Source organism: Asterias amurensis, chromosome 17 (genome assembly GCF_032118995.1).
Source record: "Asterias amurensis chromosome 17, ASM3211899v1".
In the NCBI taxonomy this organism is placed as follows: domain Eukaryota; kingdom Metazoa; phylum Echinodermata; class Asteroidea; order Forcipulatida; family Asteriidae; genus Asterias; species Asterias amurensis.
The window spans coordinates 15,563,820-15,585,071 of NC_092664.1; the positions used below are offsets into that span (position 1 = coordinate 15,563,820).

The 21,252-nt window shown below is 39.0% G+C and overlaps 1 protein-coding gene across 1 annotated transcript; it reads right to left on the bottom strand.

The window, feature by feature from the left end:
• Positions 1 to 1,596: 1,596 nt before the first annotated feature.
• Positions 1,597 to 20,630, bottom strand: LOC139949946 (ATP-dependent RNA helicase DDX54-like). The gene is made up of 17 exons (XM_071948533.1): positions 20,322 to 20,630; positions 19,685 to 19,811; positions 19,055 to 19,125; positions 16,853 to 17,041; positions 15,968 to 16,155; positions 15,259 to 15,442; positions 14,282 to 14,413; positions 13,098 to 13,308; positions 11,798 to 11,929; positions 9,945 to 10,166; positions 9,212 to 9,285; positions 8,116 to 8,295; positions 7,045 to 7,208; positions 5,804 to 5,905; positions 4,890 to 4,994; positions 3,923 to 4,020; positions 1,597 to 3,195 (listed from the first exon to the last, which is right to left on the bottom strand). The coding sequence occupies exons 1-17, from the start codon at positions 20,472 to 20,474 to the stop codon at positions 2,873 to 2,875; spliced, it is 2,655 nt and encodes an 884-aa protein (XP_071804634.1). The 5' UTR covers positions 20,475 to 20,630; the 3' UTR covers positions 1,597 to 2,872.
• Positions 20,631 to 21,252: the final 622 nt, after the last annotated feature.

Genomic DNA, 21,252 nt, shown 5'->3' on the forward strand with positions numbered 1-21,252 from the left:
TTAAAGCGGCACACCATTAATTAGTGGTAGAAAACCTTTTAGGGCAAATACTGGTTTTGTAGCGGCACAACAATATTTAGCAAAATAGTAGAAAACCTACACTGGGCCAATACTGGTTTTGTAGCGGCACACAATTAGTTGGCAAAAACTGACAGAAAACCTTAATTACTGGCTGGGCCAATTATTTGTAGCGGCACACCAATTCCGAACAAACCCCGGTAGAAAACCTACTGTGCCAATACTGTTCTGTTGCGGCACACCATTTGATAACTTAAAAATAAGTAAGAAGATTCCCTTCAATTGAAGGAGGTTTTTGAGAAACTATGAGGGAATCAAAAACATGAAATTTATACCGATTGTATTCCTCCTGCGTTGATGATTTGGGGCTCCAGATTTTAAGCAATATAAAACTTAAAACAACGCTCATAGTCATTAGCAAAACTGTCACTGGTTAGTTTTTGTGTATGTCTATGTATGTATATAGGGCCCTATTATTATATTTTTTAACCAATCGAACGGTTCCAAAACGGCACATTGGCCTTTGAACCTTTTATCGTATTCAAGATTCAAAGGCAAGGGCACACACCATTCTTTAAAGATACTATGTCAGATTTTTGGCCACAGACATTTTTTTTGAGTGAATGGTATTTCAGAGTATCACCCGCTCTAACGAAAAAAGTTTAACTTTTACTTTTAATGGTCAGGAACCATGACAAAATTTTGAGCACTTTATGTCACTGCTACTAATAATTGGCGGACTTTTTCGAGCAAAGGCTCAAATGAAAACTTTCTCAAAATGGTAACTTTCTCGACACCCATCAAAATACCTATTGAATTTTAAATCAATTTTTTTTTGGTCAAATCAGCCAAAAATCTGACATACCATGTTGAATGTTCTTGGTAGCTTTCCCGACCATTCACTACTTTATATTACACAGCCACGCACTCTACTCTTCCTCTGTTTTTGTAATTACCGTCGCGATTTTTCCGTTGTTCGTGTGGGGGTGGGGGGGGGGGGGGGCTTGTGCTATTTTTCTTAGTGACGTCAACTCCGCAATCCTGTAAAAAAAATAAAAGGTATGGTAAAACCCAAACCTTAGTTTTTCCCATGATGCAAGTTGTTACACAAGAACAATTGGAGCTGTTTTGCTGGCAAGAAAACTCGAGTTCCAGAATAATATCAATCCAAATAATCTCCAATTAAACAAATAAATTATTGTTTTCCTAGCAAGATGGACATGTTGGCCAGTGATCAACACGTCAAGGCACTTGACACTATTGGCACTGAATGGTAATCACTTTAAATAATTGTTAGCATAGAAACTTACTTGGTAACGAGCAATGAGGAGCACTTCATAGTAGTATAAAATTATGAGAAATAGAATAAGCTGTTGCAAACAACTTAGCGGCCAAATGGACCAATGGTTTTAACCATTATTATTATTATCAAAATAATAATATTGTGAGAAACAGCTTCCTCTGAAGAAACATACTTTTTGAGAAAGAGGTTTATTGTTTCTCACTCAAATATTAAAAGGCCTGAAGCCTTTTTTAAGGTAGCTGAAAGCACACCAATTTGTGCAACAAGGGTGTTTTCTTCCATTATTCTCTTGCAACTTCGACGACCAATGGAGTCAAAATTTTCACAGATTTGTTATTATGCATACTATGTTGGGATACACAATTGAGAAAACCGGTCTTTAGCAATTTACCAAAAGGTGTCCACCGCTTTAATAAAATATCATAGAATTACATCAGCATCTGATTAGTTTATGACAAAAGTTGTCTTTATTCATGGTTTATTCAAATTAGCATGACATTTGATATATCGGTTTTCCTAGCCTATAGACCTTATAAATGCACACACATGGTGTCAATTTCAAAGGAAATTTGCATTTATCTATTACTGAATAGGATTGAAACATACAGTGGGTTCCATTACCAAAGGTATGCAATCCCTTTAAAATCACATCTTCTGGCGATATCTTACATCCTTGCATTTATATCCCTCATTTTCTCATAAAGTTTTGATCAGAGAAGAAAGATCTTGTTGACAACTGGGCCCAATTTCGCAAAGCTGCTGAGCACAAAACTTTGCTGAGCATGAAATTGCAGGCTTGATAAAAATAGGATTACCAACCAAATTTCCACGTGATTACCAGGATAAGCAAACAACAGTTGAATACCAGTAACAGGCAATATGCAACAAATGGAAACTTGGTTGGTAATCCTGATTTTAACAAGGAAGAAATTTCTTGCTAAGCAAATTTTTGTGCTTAGCAGCTCTATCAAATTGGGCCCTGATCTTTCCCAAACCAGTGAGTACTAACCGGAAGTTGCCATAGGCAAACTTAGGTCTGTTTTTCATGGGTAAGTATTAAAATAATGTAAAATTATGCCCTATCCTCTTTATCGACAAACACTTATGATTTTTCATCATTGTCCATATCTTTTCAGACTAGGTCTTGGCGTCTAGTGAAACAGCCCATGACATTGACACTAGTCGTGACAAATTCCCCAAGATGCATGCACTCTTGTGGCATGTTGTTTTTTCGCAGGCGTAACATAGTTAAATTTGCGCTGAGGGGATTCAAGGATTGTGTCACTGATGTCTGATTGAGTTTCGTAAGTAAATCATGTTGTCATGAATAGTCATGAGCAGCACAATTGTTCACCAAACAGGTAGTCGCAACTGTTTTTGTGGTATTAATCAGAGAAGTTGAAAAGCGGTAGTCGCTACTTGACTAAGCAATAGTTAGTCGCAACTACGACGCTAGTCACTCTTGTCGACCAGGCAAATTTCTAACATCTCTTGATCTTCTAAATCACATCTGGCGATCTCTTCCATCTTTTCATTCCTGAACACTCCCGCTTATTTTCTCTTATTAAACTTGGACTTCTTCATCAGCATCAACTGACGGTTGTCCATCTTCTTCTTGACCTCTTGCTGTCTCTGCTTCTTGGGGATGTTGCGAGCCTTATTCTTCTCCTTGGTCCGTCTGGACTTCAACACCTGCTCATGACTCTTAACCTCTCCTCTCATAGGCTTCTTGCCCTTCTTGCCTCCTCCGCCTTGAGCTCCGCCCTTCCTCTTCCTGGGCAGGGGCTGGTCGTACTTGGAGCCTGAGGATTTATTGACAATCTTCATTTGGTTCTTCTTGTAACGACTCATACCGAGCGTTGAGAATTTCGCTCCTGGATCAAACATACAAAAAAGAAGCTTAGTCAACTTTATTTCTATAGCACAGATGATTAACTAGCAATCTTCTTCAGTTTTTCCAAGTGCAAGTACAAAATTACAAACTTACAAAAACATACAAAAATAAAAGAGTGAGGGCATGTTAGAAGAACGAAAAATAGAAAGAAAACCAAGTTATCTTGACCATCTACTAATAAAAAGCTTAATTGCACTAGGCAGAAAGGAATCCTTGAATCTGTCATGTCTGTTGGTCTTCATATGGGGTGTCGTGGCAGAGTGGATAACAGCGCCAAACTCAAGCTCTGGTTCTTCTGTTCAGCATAATAGTGTGGGTTAGAATTTGGTCGTGACACTTGTGTCCCTGAGAAAGACACTTCACAATAATTGCTTATCTTCACCCAGGGGTAAATGGACACCTGTAAGGGCAGAGATGGTTCTTGTGATTGGTTTAGCCGAGTAGCGCATATATTGCGCACAGGCTGTATACTCCCCAGGGAGTTGAGATGGTTTAAAGAATGATAAAGGCCCAGTGACCAGGGGTAATAATGTTGGAAGCGCTTCGAGAAGCCCTCAGGTGTGAAAGGAACTATATAAAAACTGGCTACTATTATTTTTATTAATCTAAAAATAGCTATCCGACTCTGCCTGAGTGATTCTTGGTAACTTGAGGGTTCATCAAAATGCGCTATGTACATGTAAGAACTAGGTCTTATTACTGTATACCTTTGTTATTCTTCTTCTTGTCATCTTCATCCTCTTTGTCGCTCTCTTCAGCCTCTGCCCGAGCGTCAGCTTTACTTCTCTCCAGCCAGTCTTTGTATCTAGGTAACCGCTGTCAAGGAAATTTGGGTTGAATTTGGAAGAGGGGTCAAGCCGGAATTCTGGGCAGTGTTTAGTTTCTTCTGAGACATTACATGTATCTGTAAAAAATCTTAAAGGCAGTGGACACTATTGGTAATTACTCAAAATAATTATTAGCATAGAACCTTTCTTGATTACGAGTAATGGGGAGAGGTTGATGGTATAAAACATTGTGAGAGATGGCTCCCTCTGAAGTGCCATAGTTTTTGAGAAAGAAGTATTTTTCCACGAATTTGATTTTGAGACCTCAGATTTAGAACTTGAGGTCTCGAAATCAACCATCTAAACGCACACAACTTCGCATGACAGGTAGTTTTTTCTTTCATTATTATTTCGCAAGTTAGATGACCGATTGATCTCAAATTTGCACAGGTTTGTTATTTTATGCATATATTGAGATATACCAACTGTGAAGGCTAGTCTTTGACAATTACCAATAGTGTCCACTGCCTTTAATTATTATCAATTATTATAGGAATTAATATAGGATCCGAACTGCCTCTAGCTACCGAGCAATCTCGGTGGTCTAGTCGAAAGACACGAATAGTGACCATTGCTGCAAATGGTACTCCTCTGTCACTTCTTGCTTGGACAAGTAATGTTAAAATGTTAATTTTGAGTCCGAATAACACTTTCAAATCTATTACATAATGTATTGAATAACAATAATGAATGCTAATAATAATATTTCAAATAGGAACCAGACTATTTTGTTCTTCAGCCTCAGTTTGGTAACATTGATATCAATGGGATAAATTCAAGATGGCTGCACCATGATAAAGGTGTATAGGGCTAGGTAGCTAGGGGTATAGTATTGTGCAAAGGATACATATTTTTCTTGTAGGATGCTGGGATGAGTGCTCCACTCTCGGTGCGGATTTTCTTGGGTCCTTCTCGGCCAACTTCGTTTACAAAGCGCATCTTCTTCCTCTCCCTGGAAAGGAAAAACAAAATTGCCAGTTTTAACATTAGTAGTGTCCCAGACTGATTCAAATCAGCCTAAACTACGTTGTTTGTTTGTTTGTTTGTTTGTTTGTTTTATTTCTATTCATACAATCAAACTTATAGATAAATGATAAACAATGGTCAATACAAAAAATGTATCCTACATTAAAGGCAGTGGATACTAATGGTAATTACTCAAAATAATTATTGGCATAAAACTTTACTTGGTGACAAGTAATTGGGAGAGGTTGATGGTATAAAACATTGTGAGAAACGGCTCTCTCTGAAGTGCCATAGTTTTAGAGAAAGACATAATATTCTACGAATTTGATTTCGAGACCTCAGATTTAGAACTTGAGGTCTTGAAATCAACCATCTAAACGCACACAACTTTGTGTGACAAGGGTGTTTTTTTCTTTCATTATTTATTATCTCGCAAGTTCAGTGACCGATTGAGCTCAAATTTTCACAGATTTGTTATTTTATGCTTATGTTGAGATACACCAACTGTGAAGTCTAGTCTTTGACAATTACCAAGTGTCCACTGCCTTTAAAGGACAATAAAGTATTAATGGGGGTGACATCCAGAGAGGTATTGGCCTTCTCTTTTGTTATAGGTCCCCAGGACATGCACACGGAAGGACAAGGCAAACACTATCTGCCCCTTCGGCTGGCTTCGCCGACGGGGCATAAAAATCTGCAAAGTTTGTTTTTCTTCAAAATAATACTGAACAGACAACTTTAAGACTTTTCCAAATCAAAGATTGGGGGCAAAAACAAAGTTGACTGATTACTTACCACTTGATCTTCCCGCGTTGTTTCAACATGGAGTTGCTGTCATCTTGTGTCATGTCCAACACGGCACTCTCTGCTTGCTGATCAAATGTTCCAACACTCAGACTGTAACAAAGAATTGTCGGGGGATGTTAACCGATTATTTCTCTTTTTGTCTATTTATATTATTTGTTTATTTCTTCTTTGTTCCGGGGAAACCTCTATTGAAGTGAAACACCGTTTTTCAGAGGTAAGCTTGGGCGATATCGATTTATTTTATTCACGATATATCGCCGACAATATATCGCAATATTCGATATAATCGCGATTAATGAAATTTGACATCATCAGTCTTAAAACTCCAAGTGAAAGTTGTAGAAGAGACAGTCCTAGTATAAGAGAGGTGTTCTAATGACCTATTCTTCTGGTTTTACTCCAAATCTATGGGGTATCAGCTAGCAAATACATCGCAATATTTAATCGATATATCGATATATCGCAATTATCGCGATATATCGATATTTCGATTAAAACCAAATCCATCCGATATCGAAATCGTGTCCAAATTAATATCGCGATATTCAATAATATCGTGATATTGCCCAAGCTTATTCAGAGGTGCCAAGCAACTACAAACAAACATACAAAATTTGTTTATTTTATTAAATACATATATGTACATATTTGTATAACAACTAAATGATTAGAGAGTTATTAAGCGTAGAAAATACAGCCAAATTTAAATAAAGACTACGGACAACGACGTTGTTGAGTATATTTTACAGAATTGGTAAGCAGCGTTCTCCCTTTACAGTGGTTCACTGGTGAGATAATAGTTAAAATACCCGAGGACCGATCAACATTCTCTCCTCGCTAGACCAGTGTTGAAAAGCATCACCACTTCATTAAAAAACAAATGGACTAGCAAAAATACTGGAGTAGATGAAATGGCCAGCTAAGTGGTTCTTCTGGCTAGCCACTAAAAAAGTAAAGGACAACCCCTAGTAAGGATAAAGAGCATTATTGTTTAATTTTAGTCTGAAACCTTACTGATTATGAAGACCCATTTTTGTCTTTGAAGTAAAGTTTCCTCTAAAATGACATGAATGAAAACATATTCAGGAAGAATGTTTGCAAAAAGCTTTAAAAAAAACCCACAACAGGTGTTTTGATCTGAAAATCTTCCTGCCTGACTTGAAGTTAATACCCCCCTTTGTCTCACCACCCTAACAATCCCCCTCATCCACAACGCCTGCAATTCTCACCCTTGTTCTGTCTGACTATCAGGAGCATAGTGTGAGATGTAGTACTCTTTATCTCTATGGTCTGTCTTGACTTCCAACTTGGGCTTCTTGGGTTTAGCGATGCTGCTAACGTACTTCTCAGATTTCCTCTTGCAACCAGGCGCAATAATTGCACTGAATGCATCCTGAATGACAATGATAAGATACATGTATAAACATTTATATAAATTGTCATTTTGCAGTAACACCATGAATCGAGCTTAACTAACATTGACAAACTTTGTGAATAAAAATCACCCCAAAACAGAACCACATTTCTTTCTATCTATTTAGCCTATATGCCACTCCACTGCCGAAGGATGGCCTCTTCACCACCATTCCACCTTAATTTTTCTTGTGCTTGTCGCATCCATGTGGCGCTTCCAAATTCTCTGATGTCGTCCATCCAACGCCTACTTGTGTTTGTGTTCTTGGGGTCCATGATCTGTTATACAACGTGTCCATCTGTTGTCATGAGGCCTTGCAAGGCAGCCTGCCTACCTCCATTTCTTGTTTTTTCTTTCCTGTATGATGTCCCTGGCATTTTTTTTCCACATTTATCAGATTAAAAAATCACAGGCATACTACTCAGGTAATATGCCTGTGATAATTTACCATGCATCACCGAGCTCCTTTTTTCTTCCCTTTTCCCGCCTTCCTGCATCAGCAAGCTAATTCGCATCAACAATACTTTTAAGCAGTATGCAGAATCAGAGTCCAGCTTTCTCCAGAAGTAAATCAAAGAATATTGATCGAAACGTACAGTTGAAACCAACGGTTGTTCAGAACCGTTTTCAGAACCACCTTCTCATACAGAGATAGTCATGGTGTTACCGCAAACCTTTCCATATCGTTTTTCCACCGCGCAAAGTTTCAAATCCTACACTGTACTTGTAATAATTTAGTTTCAAAGAACTCGGAAAAGTACTGAGTATACAGTGCTCACACACATCGGTGTAAAAACCAAAATCATTAGATATGACTTGTTCACACTTTCAAACTTTTTCTTCAAACTTTTATTTTGCAGCAAAATGACAAAATGTAGTATTTTACCTCAATGTCTTTATCTGTACTCTGAACCTCCGGTAATCTTGATTCTCCTGTAGCCCCTCCGTCAGTCTTTGGAACCGACACAACCCGGTTCTTCTTAACGATTTCTCCATGGTAACGCCGCTTTGATTTCATGATCTGGTGGGCGAGGCTTTTTGTGGATGTAGCGATTTCAAAGATTGTCTGCAGGGTGATGGAAAACAATGAAAACACATAAGGCAATATACATGGAAATCTTGTGTGTTACATACGTGTAAAAATCTCTTTTGGGAGATAACATTACTAGAAAAATAAGCATCACTCAATGGTCCTGCCAGCCTTTAACATATCAAGAATTTAAACAAATTTGAGAACTCGTGTAATAGATTTTAAATTTGCATCAGGATAAAGAATATTCTGGTTTGACCCTTTCACTGATGTGCATTAGCACTGTGTTCTAAACACTTTGCCGAGTTCTATGAAAAATAATTTGAACCCAACCAATTAATAACCCGCCCATTGCAAGGGTTGTGGGCTCGCATCACACTCGAGTAATATGCAATGTGATTTCTTTTTTCACAGAACTTGGGAAAGTACTGAGTATACAGTGCTAACACAAATCACACATGTATTGGTAAAACCAAAATTAAAGTTAGAGACACTGGAGACTATTGGTAATTGTCAAAGGTTAGTCTTCTCACTTAGCGTATCTCAACATATGCATCAAAAAACAAACCTGTGAAAATTTGAGCTCAATTGGTGGTCCAAGTTGCAAGATAATAATGAAAGAAATAACACCCTTGTCACATTAGGTTGTGTGCTTTTAGATGCAATTTGATTACGAGACCTTATCTAACTCTGAGGTCTCAAAATCTACATTCATGGAAAATTACTTCTTTCTCGAAAACTATGTCAATTCAGAGGGAGCCGTTTCTCACAATGCTTTATACTACCAATCTCTCCCCATTACTCGTTATCAAGTAAGGTTTTGTGCTAATAATTATTTTGAGTAATTACCAATAGTGTCCACTGCCTTTAAACATTGGTAAGAAGTAATAATTAAAAAATTTTTTTTTTTTTTACATCTATCAAGAAATATTCCACAAAATGTAGAACTTACCGTCTTAGGTTTGTAGTTCTTGATATTATCTACAAGCTGCACTCTTTTATTTTCCTGCTTGTTGTCCTTAATGTCTGAGAATAAAGTAAAAACATCATAAGAGTGAAAATATCTATTTCTCCCGTTTGGATTTATTACTAACTTTTTCGGTGTCATAATGTCGTACATGTACAATTTTGTTCTAACACAGAGTGAGGATTCTGTATCAAAACTCATTCACTGGGAACCAAAGAATGGACACAGGAAACAAGGTAGACCAAAGTTCACCAATGACCAACTTTGATTTTTGACGAAAGACCATGGACAGCAAATGCAGGACAAAACCCTATGGAGAGCCATCACAGCCATGTTTAAACTCTGCCCAGAGAAAATCCAACCAGCTCTGGCTAGTCTATTCACCCTTTCTCTGAGCACTGGACGATTACACCTCGGATGGAAGAAAGCAAACATTGTATCGATCTTCAAAAAGGGTAATAAAAAGGAACTTAACAATTATCATCCAGTTGCACTGACGTCGATTATCTCTAAATTACTTGAGAGCATCGTCTGAGAAAGTCTCCAGGATCACATGAATAATTACAGTTTATGGACCAACTCGCAATATGGTTTTCAACTTGGTCTTTCATGTGACACCCTCCTTCTAAACTGCACAACAGAATGGCTCCAAACCTTGGACAAGACTCACTAATGGTATTTCCGGACATCTCTAAGCATGGACCAAATCAAAACTTACCCAGAATAGGATGGTATCCAATTCCCATGATGCCCATCTCCTTGACTCGTTTCAGGCTGGCTGTGGATGGGTTGGGTCTGGTCTTGAGGTAGTGTTTAGCGGCATTGTTACAGGCCTTCTGGAGCCCCTCTAGTTCCACTGACTGGTTGTGATAATGAGCAACGAGTTCCCCTTCCTCGTCGATGATGCTCTGAGGGACACGCCCAATCAATCCGTCCTCATCTACAAGAGTGGATCAAAAGATTGATAAGTTTTTCGCTAACAACTATTTTGAGTCATAATATTACCAATATTGTTGAATGTTGGAATGTAACCTCAACATGACGCACTGAAGATGGGAGCAGTCTATGGAGGACGAGTAGAGTGTTACACTATTAATAATCCGTACGCAGAACCGTTCTGATGTGATTGCGTGCAGTTTTCGAAAACGCTGTTTTCAAAAAGCTACAGATGGTGCAAGATCCAACTGTCCAAAGCTTTGTTTTGCTTTTTTCAGGCTGATTGAAGATCCTGGGTTCAACAGATCCCTGTTCTGGGCCCACTTTCATAGATCTGCTTAAAGACACTAGACAGCTTTGGTAATTTTTAAAGACCAGTCTTCTCACATCGTGTATCTCAACATACATATGCATAAAATAACAATCTGGTGAAAAATTTCAACTCAATTGGTCGACATTTTAATCTCGCAACTTTGTCGACCAATTGAGTTGAAATTTTTCACAGGATTGTTATTTTATGCGAGATTAAAATGGAAGGAAAAACACCTTTGTCACACAACGTTATCTTTCATGCTTGATTTTGATACCGCGTACACGAGATCTCAAAATCAATTCAAATGTTTTACTGAGAAATTATTTCTTTCTCAAAAACTACATTACTTCAGAGGGAGCCGTTTCCACAATGTTTTATACTATCAACAGCTCTCCATTGTTCGTTACCCAGTAAGTTTTAGTGCTGACAATTGTTATGAATAATTACCAATAGTGTCCATTGCCTTTAAAGGGTTTAGGCTCTTTTTGTAGGACACAAAACAAAAAGTCCACAGATTTACATTAAACTTACATGGTTTGAAGATAATGATGGTAGAAAGCTTCCCTGAAAATATTACCTGCTGAGGAGCTTTAATTTTAAGCATGTACAACAAATTAAGGTGACTCTACTGAAAACACTGCTTTGTGATTTTATTTTGTTTTCTTTGAAAAAACTTGAAGACCAATGAAGCTGAAGCTTCCACAGGTAAATTGAATTACATACATTTTCATTACCAGTGAGTAGAGATTGAGGTGAGCAGCCCAAAACTAGGTCTACAAAATGTACAAAAACCGTTTAAAAGATGCTAGATCCAACAGACGCCTGTACTGGGCCTTGTGCTTCCTGTACAAGTTTCCATTTCATAGCGCTGCTAACCATAAGCACACAAAAATGGTTTGCAAAACAAATAAAGTTCTTGTAAATAAAAAAAATTAGTTTTTGGGGTTGAACAAAGAATTGACTAGAGTGGGATTCGAACCAACGACCTCCGGATTAACGTGCCGGCGCTCTACCAACTGAGCTATCTAGCCCTATATTGGCGGTGTCCCTATTTTGTCACAATATCCTTGTTCGGGGGTGCCAGTCAGAAGCCATACAACCGTTAACTGCCGTGTAGCCAGGGATCACACCCAAATTACGATACAACCTGGGAAGCGGCAGCTAGGGGATCACCTTAAGGGGATGCCGGCACGTTAATCCGGAGGTCGTTGGTTCGAATCCCACTCTAGTCAATTCTTTGTTCAACCCCAAAAATCATTTACAAATTTACCCAGTCAGTTTCCCTTGTGGTTTATATTGATAAAAAAAATTAAGAGACCAACCCTCTGTTTCGTGGGGCGAACCCAACTTGAGACTTCTTCCAAGAAAGAGATGAAGATCTAGTAAGTAAGGCAGCTCATCTGGACCAATCAGTGAGTAGGATTTACCGCTCCTTCCTGCTCTAGCCACACGACCTTGAAAAACACACAAAACAATGACGTTATATGAATGTTAGTTTGTATCGGGTATCAAAAATATACATATAGAATTTGAAACTTTGCATGGTGGAAATACGATACAGAAAGGTTTGTGGTAACACCATGTAATGACTATCTCTAAATGAGTTGGGGTGGTTCTGAAAAAAAACCGTTGGTTTCAACACGACGTTCCGATCAGTATTCTCTGATCGTCTTCTAGAGAAAGCTGAATATAATTTGTTTTATACCCATACAATGATGTGTGTTAAGTGCTATTATATATTCCTGTGTTCTGTGAACAAAAAATCCACGGGCAAACCACTCGGGTGGGACTTGGAAACCAAGATCTTTGCATTGCTAGAACTCGGAGCTAGCCCGTTGCCTAGAAGCAGCTCGAATTTTTAGTGCTAACACTGTGAATAATATAGGGTGCGTTCGTTTAGCTTCCCTGGGTCAACACCGGTGTGTGGCGTTTTTTTTTCCAGGACGAACGTGGGTAATTATCTGCACACGTTCGTCCTGGAAAAAGAAAACACCACACACCGGGGTCGACCCAGGGAAGCTAATCCAACGCACCCAATAATAATAATATATGCCAATGGTGAAGAGGGGGGGGGGGAGGTACATTGTATTTGTGAAGTATATCAAAGTCGCATACAGAGTAAGGAAGAGGGGGAATGAGTGCAGTCAACTAAAGTCACCCAGAGGTGTATAAATGCAGTTGACAAAAGTATGTTAAGGAAGAGCGGGTATGAGTGCAGTAACATATAAATTATTACTACTACAAATCTGTGATACGATGTCTTTGCACCAAAGATTATAGAGCGCCGAAGGCCCAAGATGAGGAACTGAAGCTATATCCATGTTGGAATGTGAAATTCGCATGGGCGCCATTTCAGCAAGTGAATGTTTTGTTTCCTATTGATAGGAATGGTCATTGTCTGCACTGATCTGCACTGATCTATTGTTGTGTCAAAAGAATTACTTGCCGAAATGGCACCAGTGGGATTTCACATTTCAGCCCGAGTTCTGCATCTTGCTCCTTCGGTGCTCTATAATCTTTACTTTGCACCACCGAAAACACTGGGCTACAAAGATATCTGCCAGCACCCCCCCCCCCCACCCCCCTCTCCAACAAAAAATAATAACAATAACCTTGACTTACCAACTCGATGAACGTACAGCTTTGGCTTGCCAGGGAAATTGTAATTGATAACATTGTCCAGCATTGGAATGTCTATACCACGGGCAGCCACGTCTGTCACCAGCATGACTTTGGTCTTCTTGTGGGTAAACTTGGCCACGTTGATCTTTCTTGCAGTGTGATCCAAGTCACTGTAGGTGTACGTGCAGTTAATACCGGCCATTGTAAGGATCTGAGGTGGAAATGAAAGGAATGATTTTTTTTATCGATGAATTTCTGCAAATTTATTTTAAAAACTAAACTGAAATCAACCAGCACAAATCAGTCATCATAAATAAATTGGAGAGTTTATGCATTCTGATTTATCAAAATGTGATTACACATGTTGTAATAAATCACCATTGAACTTTTATTAAAACTTGATGAAGACCAGTTGAATAACACTAAATACATGTAGTATGCTACCCCTGAGCTAATAAGAACTTCAGGAACACATCAGTGGCTGATTGTTTACAAGGGGGAGGGGGAAAGGGGGGAAGGGGGACAAGGGGGCGTTAAAGTTGCCTAAACTTCTAGAAACTGGGAAAAAAAAAAAAAAAAAGGCAAAACAATTTTCTCCATACATTGTGGTTGTTTAACTGTTTTGTACCATTTTCTAAGGTACACCCATGAGTTATAGAGAAGCAACTATAGTAATGTGCCAGCTGAGCAACACAAATAATAGTAATAAAAATAATAATTTGGGGGGCTAATCGTCCCTACTCGCAGCTAGAGCTGAATTGCGAAGGATGCGGCTACAACGTGTTCGAGAAGCAGGCATGCAAGGGCGCATTCAGCTGCCAGCCACATCAACCCATTATGGCCACGGAGCACAGCCAAGATCGAAAGTGTTTGATTTTTTCCTGAGGGAGGGAAACCGGATGGTCTGGAAAACCCTCGTGGCACAGCAGAAAACCAACGCACAACTCAACTCACATATGGCCCCGACCGGGAATCGAAACGGGGTCACCTTGGTGAGAGGCGAGCGCTTTACGCACAAGCCAACCGTGCCACCCAAAATACATGTACCGTGAACGAAGAATCGAACCCACACTCGCACTGCTCTTCAGCGCTCGGTCAATACACATCACTACCAATAGGAGGGCTAGTTTGGCCGTGTTATTCTCATTTAGTTCAGTGTTTTGGGACGTACGGTGAGTCCTCACCTCTTTTACATATTCCACGTGGTGTTTGGTTGCCATAAAGACGACGGTCAGATCGTCCGGCTTGACCACCTCCCGTAGAAGGTGCAGCAGGACGGCTATCTTATCAGACTGTCTCAGGAAGAAGAAGGAACTCTGAAAGGAATAAGATGAGATAATGTTAAATCAACAGTTTAATCATAACATGCACATGTATTATGGTGACATATTCCAACATCGTTTCTCATGGCGCAGTACGGTAATAATATTAATAAACAGCATTTAAATACTCTCTACTTACTAAATTAAGTTACAGCGCTTACAAAAAACAATAATACAAGAAATTAAATAAAAATAAATAAAAAACTAACTGAATAAAGTGAAATAAAAGCCACTTGTAATGTCATTAATTGATTAATGTTAAAATAGGTAAGTTTTGATAATTTTCTTGAATTTGTCAGTTGATTTTGCATTTTTGATTGGAAGTGGTAAACTGTTCCACTCCTTTGCTGCAGTGACTGTGAAACTTCTATCACCAGCCTTGTTATGGGTGTGTGGGACAGTCAGGTGGAATGGGTTGGAGCTGGACCGTAGGTTAGGTCTTGAAGAGACATAATGTAGAACGCAAGACTGCATGCAATCTGGTGACTGGTTGTGAAATGATTTGTAAACAAAAATTAATAACTTTTATTGAATTCGCTTAGAGATGGGTAGCCAATGCAGTGAGCAGCAAAGGGGTGGAATCCTGTCTACGGTGTATTCGGTAAGCTCTTGTAAATGGGTGAGATTTGAGTGATGTCTTAAAAGTCGTTGTGTAATAAGCTTGCCTCTCATAGTTTGTTTGTGCTTAATTGCACAGGAAGATAAGTCCAACTCATCAACAGGATTTAACTATATAAAAAAATCCAAAGCTCTAGGTTCTAGCCAGACCAAACCCATTATTTTTAAGTCGGGTTCGGACGCTTTGAGAACTAGTTTGGTGTGACCCAGCCTTTACCTACCTTGAGTTGATCTGATATCTTGGTCTCGACGTCCAGTCGTATGAGGGTAGGGTCGTTCAGTCCAGCTTTGGCAAACTCAACGAGAGATTTGGGCAGCGTCGCTGAGAAGAGTAGCGTCTGACGATGCTGCGGCAGAGAGTGTAGAATCTCACGGAGCTGCTCGGCGAAACCCATCTCGAAAAGTCTGCAAGATGCAAAGAGAAACTATTATAAAAGACTTGAAATAATCAGGGAGAGAAAATTCAATTTCAATAGTCTCTTCCGCAGAAATAGGTTCATCTGAAAAACTGTCTTGGACAAGGAAGTAATATTTGTACTTTCGGAACATTTTCTGGCGAGTTGACTAACTAATTGAAACCATTCAACTGCAAGGTTTGTGGAAGTTTGAGATATATCGACTAATCTAGGTCACAAGAAAAAAGTGAAAAAACGATACACTTTTTGCATGAAATCAATAATAATAAAAAATAAATAAAACCCTCACTGAGCGATAAACTCCAAATGGGAAATTAGTTTTATTGATTTCTCACCAATTATGACATTTCAGACAGAAATATATCAAGGGATGGTTTCTACTATCGTTAAGTTGGACCGTGTAAGTTCTAGGTAAATCTGTTATCTTAGCAGTTCTTTTTTTAATACCAATTCCGTAATTTTCCTTTTAAAAATGCTCAGACAGTAGAAGGGGTAACAAAGGTCTTCTCCTTACCTGTCTGCTTCGTCAAACACCACATACTCAATGTACTTCAACCTCATCTCCATCTCAACCAAGACGTGGAGCAGACGTCCCGGCGTCGCGATGATGATGTCAGGGTTCTCGTGTAACGCTGCAAACTGATCGTCAAGTTTGTCCCCACCGAGGATTACTTCCGCCTTTAGGGATGTGAAACGACCGAGCTGGCAAGAGTCAAGAAAACAACAACCATAAATTGACTTTACTTTTGGTACTGAAACCAAGGATACATTATAAATGACCTTACTTCCTGTGGCTGAAAAAAAGAAGAAATAAAATCATATATTTCCCTGACTCACTTGAATTTACAAAAAAACTTGAAACCCTTTAATACCATGTTTTTGTATATTATATTTTTGGTAATGGAACAAGTATTACGTCATCAATGAACTTCTTTAGCTCGCAAGCCTGAGGAAATCTGTCGACAGGGTGCTTACTACTGTATGCTCTTCCATGGTATGTGTTTTTGGTTCTTTTAATTGCACCGCCCCTCCTAGCACCCGCAACCTACGCCTTAATAGAGTAAAGTATCTTGCTCAAGGACACAAGTGTCACAACCATGACTCAAACCCACACTCTGCTGATCAGAAAGCACCAGAGCTCAAGTCCGGTGCCCTTAGCCGCTCAGCCACGACAACCCACAGTTGCATAACAGATGAAAGTTACCTCTTTTGAAAACATCAGTGTCTGAAGTTTTCTGGTTTCTTTTTAAATGTGCACCACTCATCCTAGCACCTGGAATCTACGCCTTACTGTCCCTTCCAATCTAAACTCTGCTAATCAGAAATACCAGAGCTCAAGTCCGGTGCTCTTAATTGCTCAACCACAACGAGCCACAATTTTGTGACAGATTAAACTTACCTCTTTTGAGAACTTCAATGTCTGAAGCGCCAGCTCTCTGGTTGGAGAGAGGATGAGGGCTCTCGCTCCAGACTTGGCTGATCTCTGTTGGAGTCTCTCGAACATGGGGAGGAGGAAAGCCGCCGTTTTACCGCTGCCTGTCCTTGCCATGGCAACGACATCTTTACCCTCCATGATTATGGGGATACACTGAAATATTCAACAATGAAGTGATGTCAATTGAATTGTACCCAACTTAAAGGGAAGGTATGTGTTTGGTTATGTTTGCAGCCTTCCTTTTTTTGTCAATTTCTTTGTTCAGGAGGATGCCATTCAGTAGTTATACAACCTGTAACTGCGACATATGTAGCCAGGGATCACACTTCATTTGGTATTAAACCTGGGAACAGGCAGGAGAGGAATCACCTTAATAATAATATCGAAGTCTTACATAGAGCACATATCTAACAACAAGGTACTCAAGGCGCTGAGTATATATACATTACACTTTCAGAAAGGTACATGTAGGTTATTGCAGTGATGAATTCTGAGACCCAATTATGTAGCTCCTCATACGGGTTTACAAGGTGCTACGTTGCATACAGCAGCCACAGCCAGGAACACCGGGGCGAACCCCTTCTCTTTTCAATAAGTGCACTAGGTTCTTTTACATACATGCCCTACACAACACATGGGACCAACGGCTTTACGTCCCATCCGAAGGACGAAGCAATGGTTGTGTCTTGCTTATAGCATTTGGGTACTTTTTGTAACACAAAACACAATGCCCACAGATTTGCATCAAACTAACATTGTTTGAAGATAATGATAGTAGAAAGCATACCTTAAAATATTAGTTGCCGAGGTGCTGTAGTTTTTGAGAAATGAGTAAAACTATGTCATGAAAATGCGTTTTTATATGCTAAAATAACTTTCGTTTCAACTTATAAACCAAAAGGGAAAGTTACTGGGTGAATGTTAATTGATTTGGGTTTGACTAAAGACAAATTGGCAAAAGTGAGAATTAAACCTGCCACCTGCAGTTAATGTGCAAACACTCTACCATGTCTACAGTACAAGCTGAGCTAACCCTAATGTTTGTGGTCTCCCTATTTTGTCAATATCTTTGTTTGGGATTGCCAGTCAGAAGCCATTCAACCTGTAACTGCCGAGTAGCCAGGGATCAACCCAAGGGATCAACCTAGGATGCGGCAAGAGAGAGTTCACCATAAGGAATGAACTTTTTATTTGAAGTGTCAAGTAATAAACCAGAAGGGAAACTGGCTGAGTAAATATGAATTAATTTGGGTTGAACAAAGACAAATTTAGTAGAATTGTGATTGAACCTGTGACCTGCAGATTAATGGGTCCGTGCTCCACTAACTGAGCTACATGTATCTTGCCCAAATGTTGGCGGTCTACCTATTTGGTCAACATCTTTGTTCAGGGGTTGCCAGTCAGAAGCATTACAACCTGTAACTGCCCTTCATCAGCCAGGAATAACAACAACGTTTACGATACAACCTGGGAAGGCAGTGAACACTATTGCGAGTAATTTAAAGTACAAATTTTTAATAAAAATAATCAAAATAGTTTTTAGCATAAAAACTTGGTTAATTTGGTAACGCGCATGGAGAGCTGTTGATGGTATAAAACATCGTGAGAAACAACTCCCTCTGAAGTAACATAGTTTTTGAGAATTTGTTATTTCTCAGTAAACGAGCATCTGAAAGCAAACAACTCCGTGTGACAAGGGTGTTTTTTCCTTTTTTCACAGGTTTGTTATTTTGTGCATTTGTTGAGATACACCAAGTGAGAATACTGATCTTTGACAACATTACCAAAGGTGTCCAGTGTCCTTAAAGGATTTGGGTACTTTTTCAAAATGTCCATAGATTTACATTAAACCTACATTGTACAGGGTTTGAAGATAGTGATAGTGGAAAGCTTCCCTTCAAATGTTACTTACTGAGGTGCTGTAGTTTTCGAGAAATGAGTAAAACAATGTCATGAAAATACGTTTGTAAATGCTTACAATAATTTTGGTCTCATGAGACCAAAATTATTTTCATGACATTGTTTTACTCATTTCCCAAAAACTACAGCACCTCAGCACGTAATATTGTCAGGGAAGCTTTCTACTATCATTATCTTCAACCTGTGTAAGTTTAGTGTAAATCTGTGGACATTGTGTTTTATGTACTACAAAAAGTACATACTAACCTTTCTCTGGATCGGTGTTGGAATCTTGTAACCCTTCTTCATTATTCCGTTAAACACTGGATGACATAAACCTGCAAGGACACAATAGCTCAAAATATAAAAACTTGACATATTATTAGAAAATACAAATAAGGTCGTATCCAAATTGGCAGCTACACATGCACAGCTACGACTATGACTGTTTCTGAGGGCTATTACTAAGGACGTCCTGTAATTCAAAGCATAACAATGCCCCAATCCAGCCGTAGACGTAGCCACCAATTCAGACACAACCTTAAGTTGGTCTTTGAAGAAAAACAGGTGATGACAGGCTATCTGAAATTACAATTACAAAAAAGAACTTTCAACTGATTTTGGCGGGTTGGTGGCTGTTTCGGCGAACAAACAGTACATGTATACAATTACATGAAGTTGGTACTCGCTGTCACCTTGCCAAACATGTATGAACTCAACCGTCTTGGGCAAATATACAGGGAGCATTTGCTTCTGTGTTCTCAGCTGAAACTTTCACAAAATATAACTTTTACTGTCAATGTCATCTTTCTTTATAATTTTGCCTAAAAATCTGCATTATGTTGTAAAAAAAATAAAAATCTATGACCCTGTAATATTTTATGTGAAATGTCTCACCCATCGACTGGAAACCTCCAGATTTCTTCTTCTTCCTGTTCATCTGTTTGACGAGTTCTCTTGTATCGGGCTCTGCATCTGAAGTGTAGCCGTCCAGCTTAGGAAAACCAACAGACACTCTTCCAGGCTGTCGGGGGGGGGGGGGGGGGGTGGGGAGAGCATGAATTTAATTTCTTAGTTTAATAGTTGGAATTATTTTATATAAATAATTTACTGTAAAAACAGCCATGGTGATTACTCCTAGAACTATTTCGGTTTCGTCTGATATCATCCCCTGTAACGGGAGACGACATGTCGCTGCAAATGTTCAACTGAATGCGAATTATTTAAACTAATAAAAGGCCTAACGTAATAATATAGTTGTGTTGCAAATTTGTGATAAATTCAAGATCGCATTCACTTCTGCAGGAAGTATAAACCGGGTTCGCATGTTATGTATATTTATTATGGTAAAAGAAGTAATGGATAACTTTCCGTATGGCGCCACCACTTTTTCACTCATTTTTACAAAAAGTGATATATCATTGTCAATCAGGTAAATTAGATACTATATTATTTTATTTCGAATGAAAAAGTGGTGGCGCCATACGGAAACTTTTCCGAAGTAATAGTAATACTTGTGGTATCCTAATTTTACCTGTCTTTCTGTGGGAGCCACTGTATCTGTTTCCATATCAGACTCCATTCCGGATTCCATTCCACTGTCGTCAATTTGTTTGGGTTTTGAGTCTTTCTTTCCACTCCCTGTATATCGCCTGGCAGCCCTTCCTTTATTCTTATTTTTGCCCATGACGAACAGAAATACTTGGTGCTTTACTTGTTATAATTGCAAATAAACGATTACATACGGTTCATTATCAATAAAGCTGAAATCTACGGCAGTTTTTCAGTCGATATATGATGAGTGACTGCGTTTCCATTCATCCACATGGCACACACACAGCATGCACGACCAGGCTGAAGGGCGCCACCAATTGGTTCAAAATAACCAATGTCACTTTTTGTTTGTAGCGCACCCCCATTGAAACCCAGAATAATGAGGGAAGATCATTTTAAAGTGATTGGAGGCCTATCCAAAAATACCCTCAAAATAGTTATAACTAATTGTCTGTCTTATGCAATAAAGATGCAAATGTGCAGTAACATCTTACCCTCAGTTTTCTGTTTTTATATTTGTTGGGGGAGCTCTGGGGTACACATGGAATTAAAATAAATTGAAGTGAGAGAGAAGAACTTTGAAATTTGATTAGTCCCAATGTTCTTAGAGCCAAATGAGAAGCGAGAAGAGAATACATTCCAGGGAAAACCCATGCAGTCAAGTAGGAGACTGAAAACCCAATCCACTATAGTGTCCATCAGAGTGGGATTCGACGTCCCAGAGGTGGAAGGCGAGGAATTCGAGAACCACTACACCAACCTGACATGTTGCCCAACTACAGTATCAAGTCCTTTGCTTGTACGTCGTGCAAGGGAGAACCAAACAAAGCCTAGCTCACAAAAATATCCAAAAATTAATTATCTTGCACTAAAAAACACCAAGATAAATATTGGACCCCATTCATTTCAAC

Excerpts from the sequence above, each read along its gene's own strand:
- LOC139949946 (XM_071948533.1), bottom strand. The coding sequence starts at position 20,474 with ATGGGCAAAAATAAGAATAAAGGAAGGGCTGCCAGGCGATATACAGGG. Across the intron at positions 19,126-19,684 it reads TGGAGGTTTCCAGTCGATGG|GTTTATGTCATCCAGTGTTT; the intron begins GTGAGACATTTC and ends GTGTCCTTGCAG. Across the intron at positions 7,209-8,115 it reads GTACAGATAAAGACATTGAG|GATGCATTCAGTGCAATTAT; the intron begins GTAAAATACTAC and ends ATTGTCATTCAG.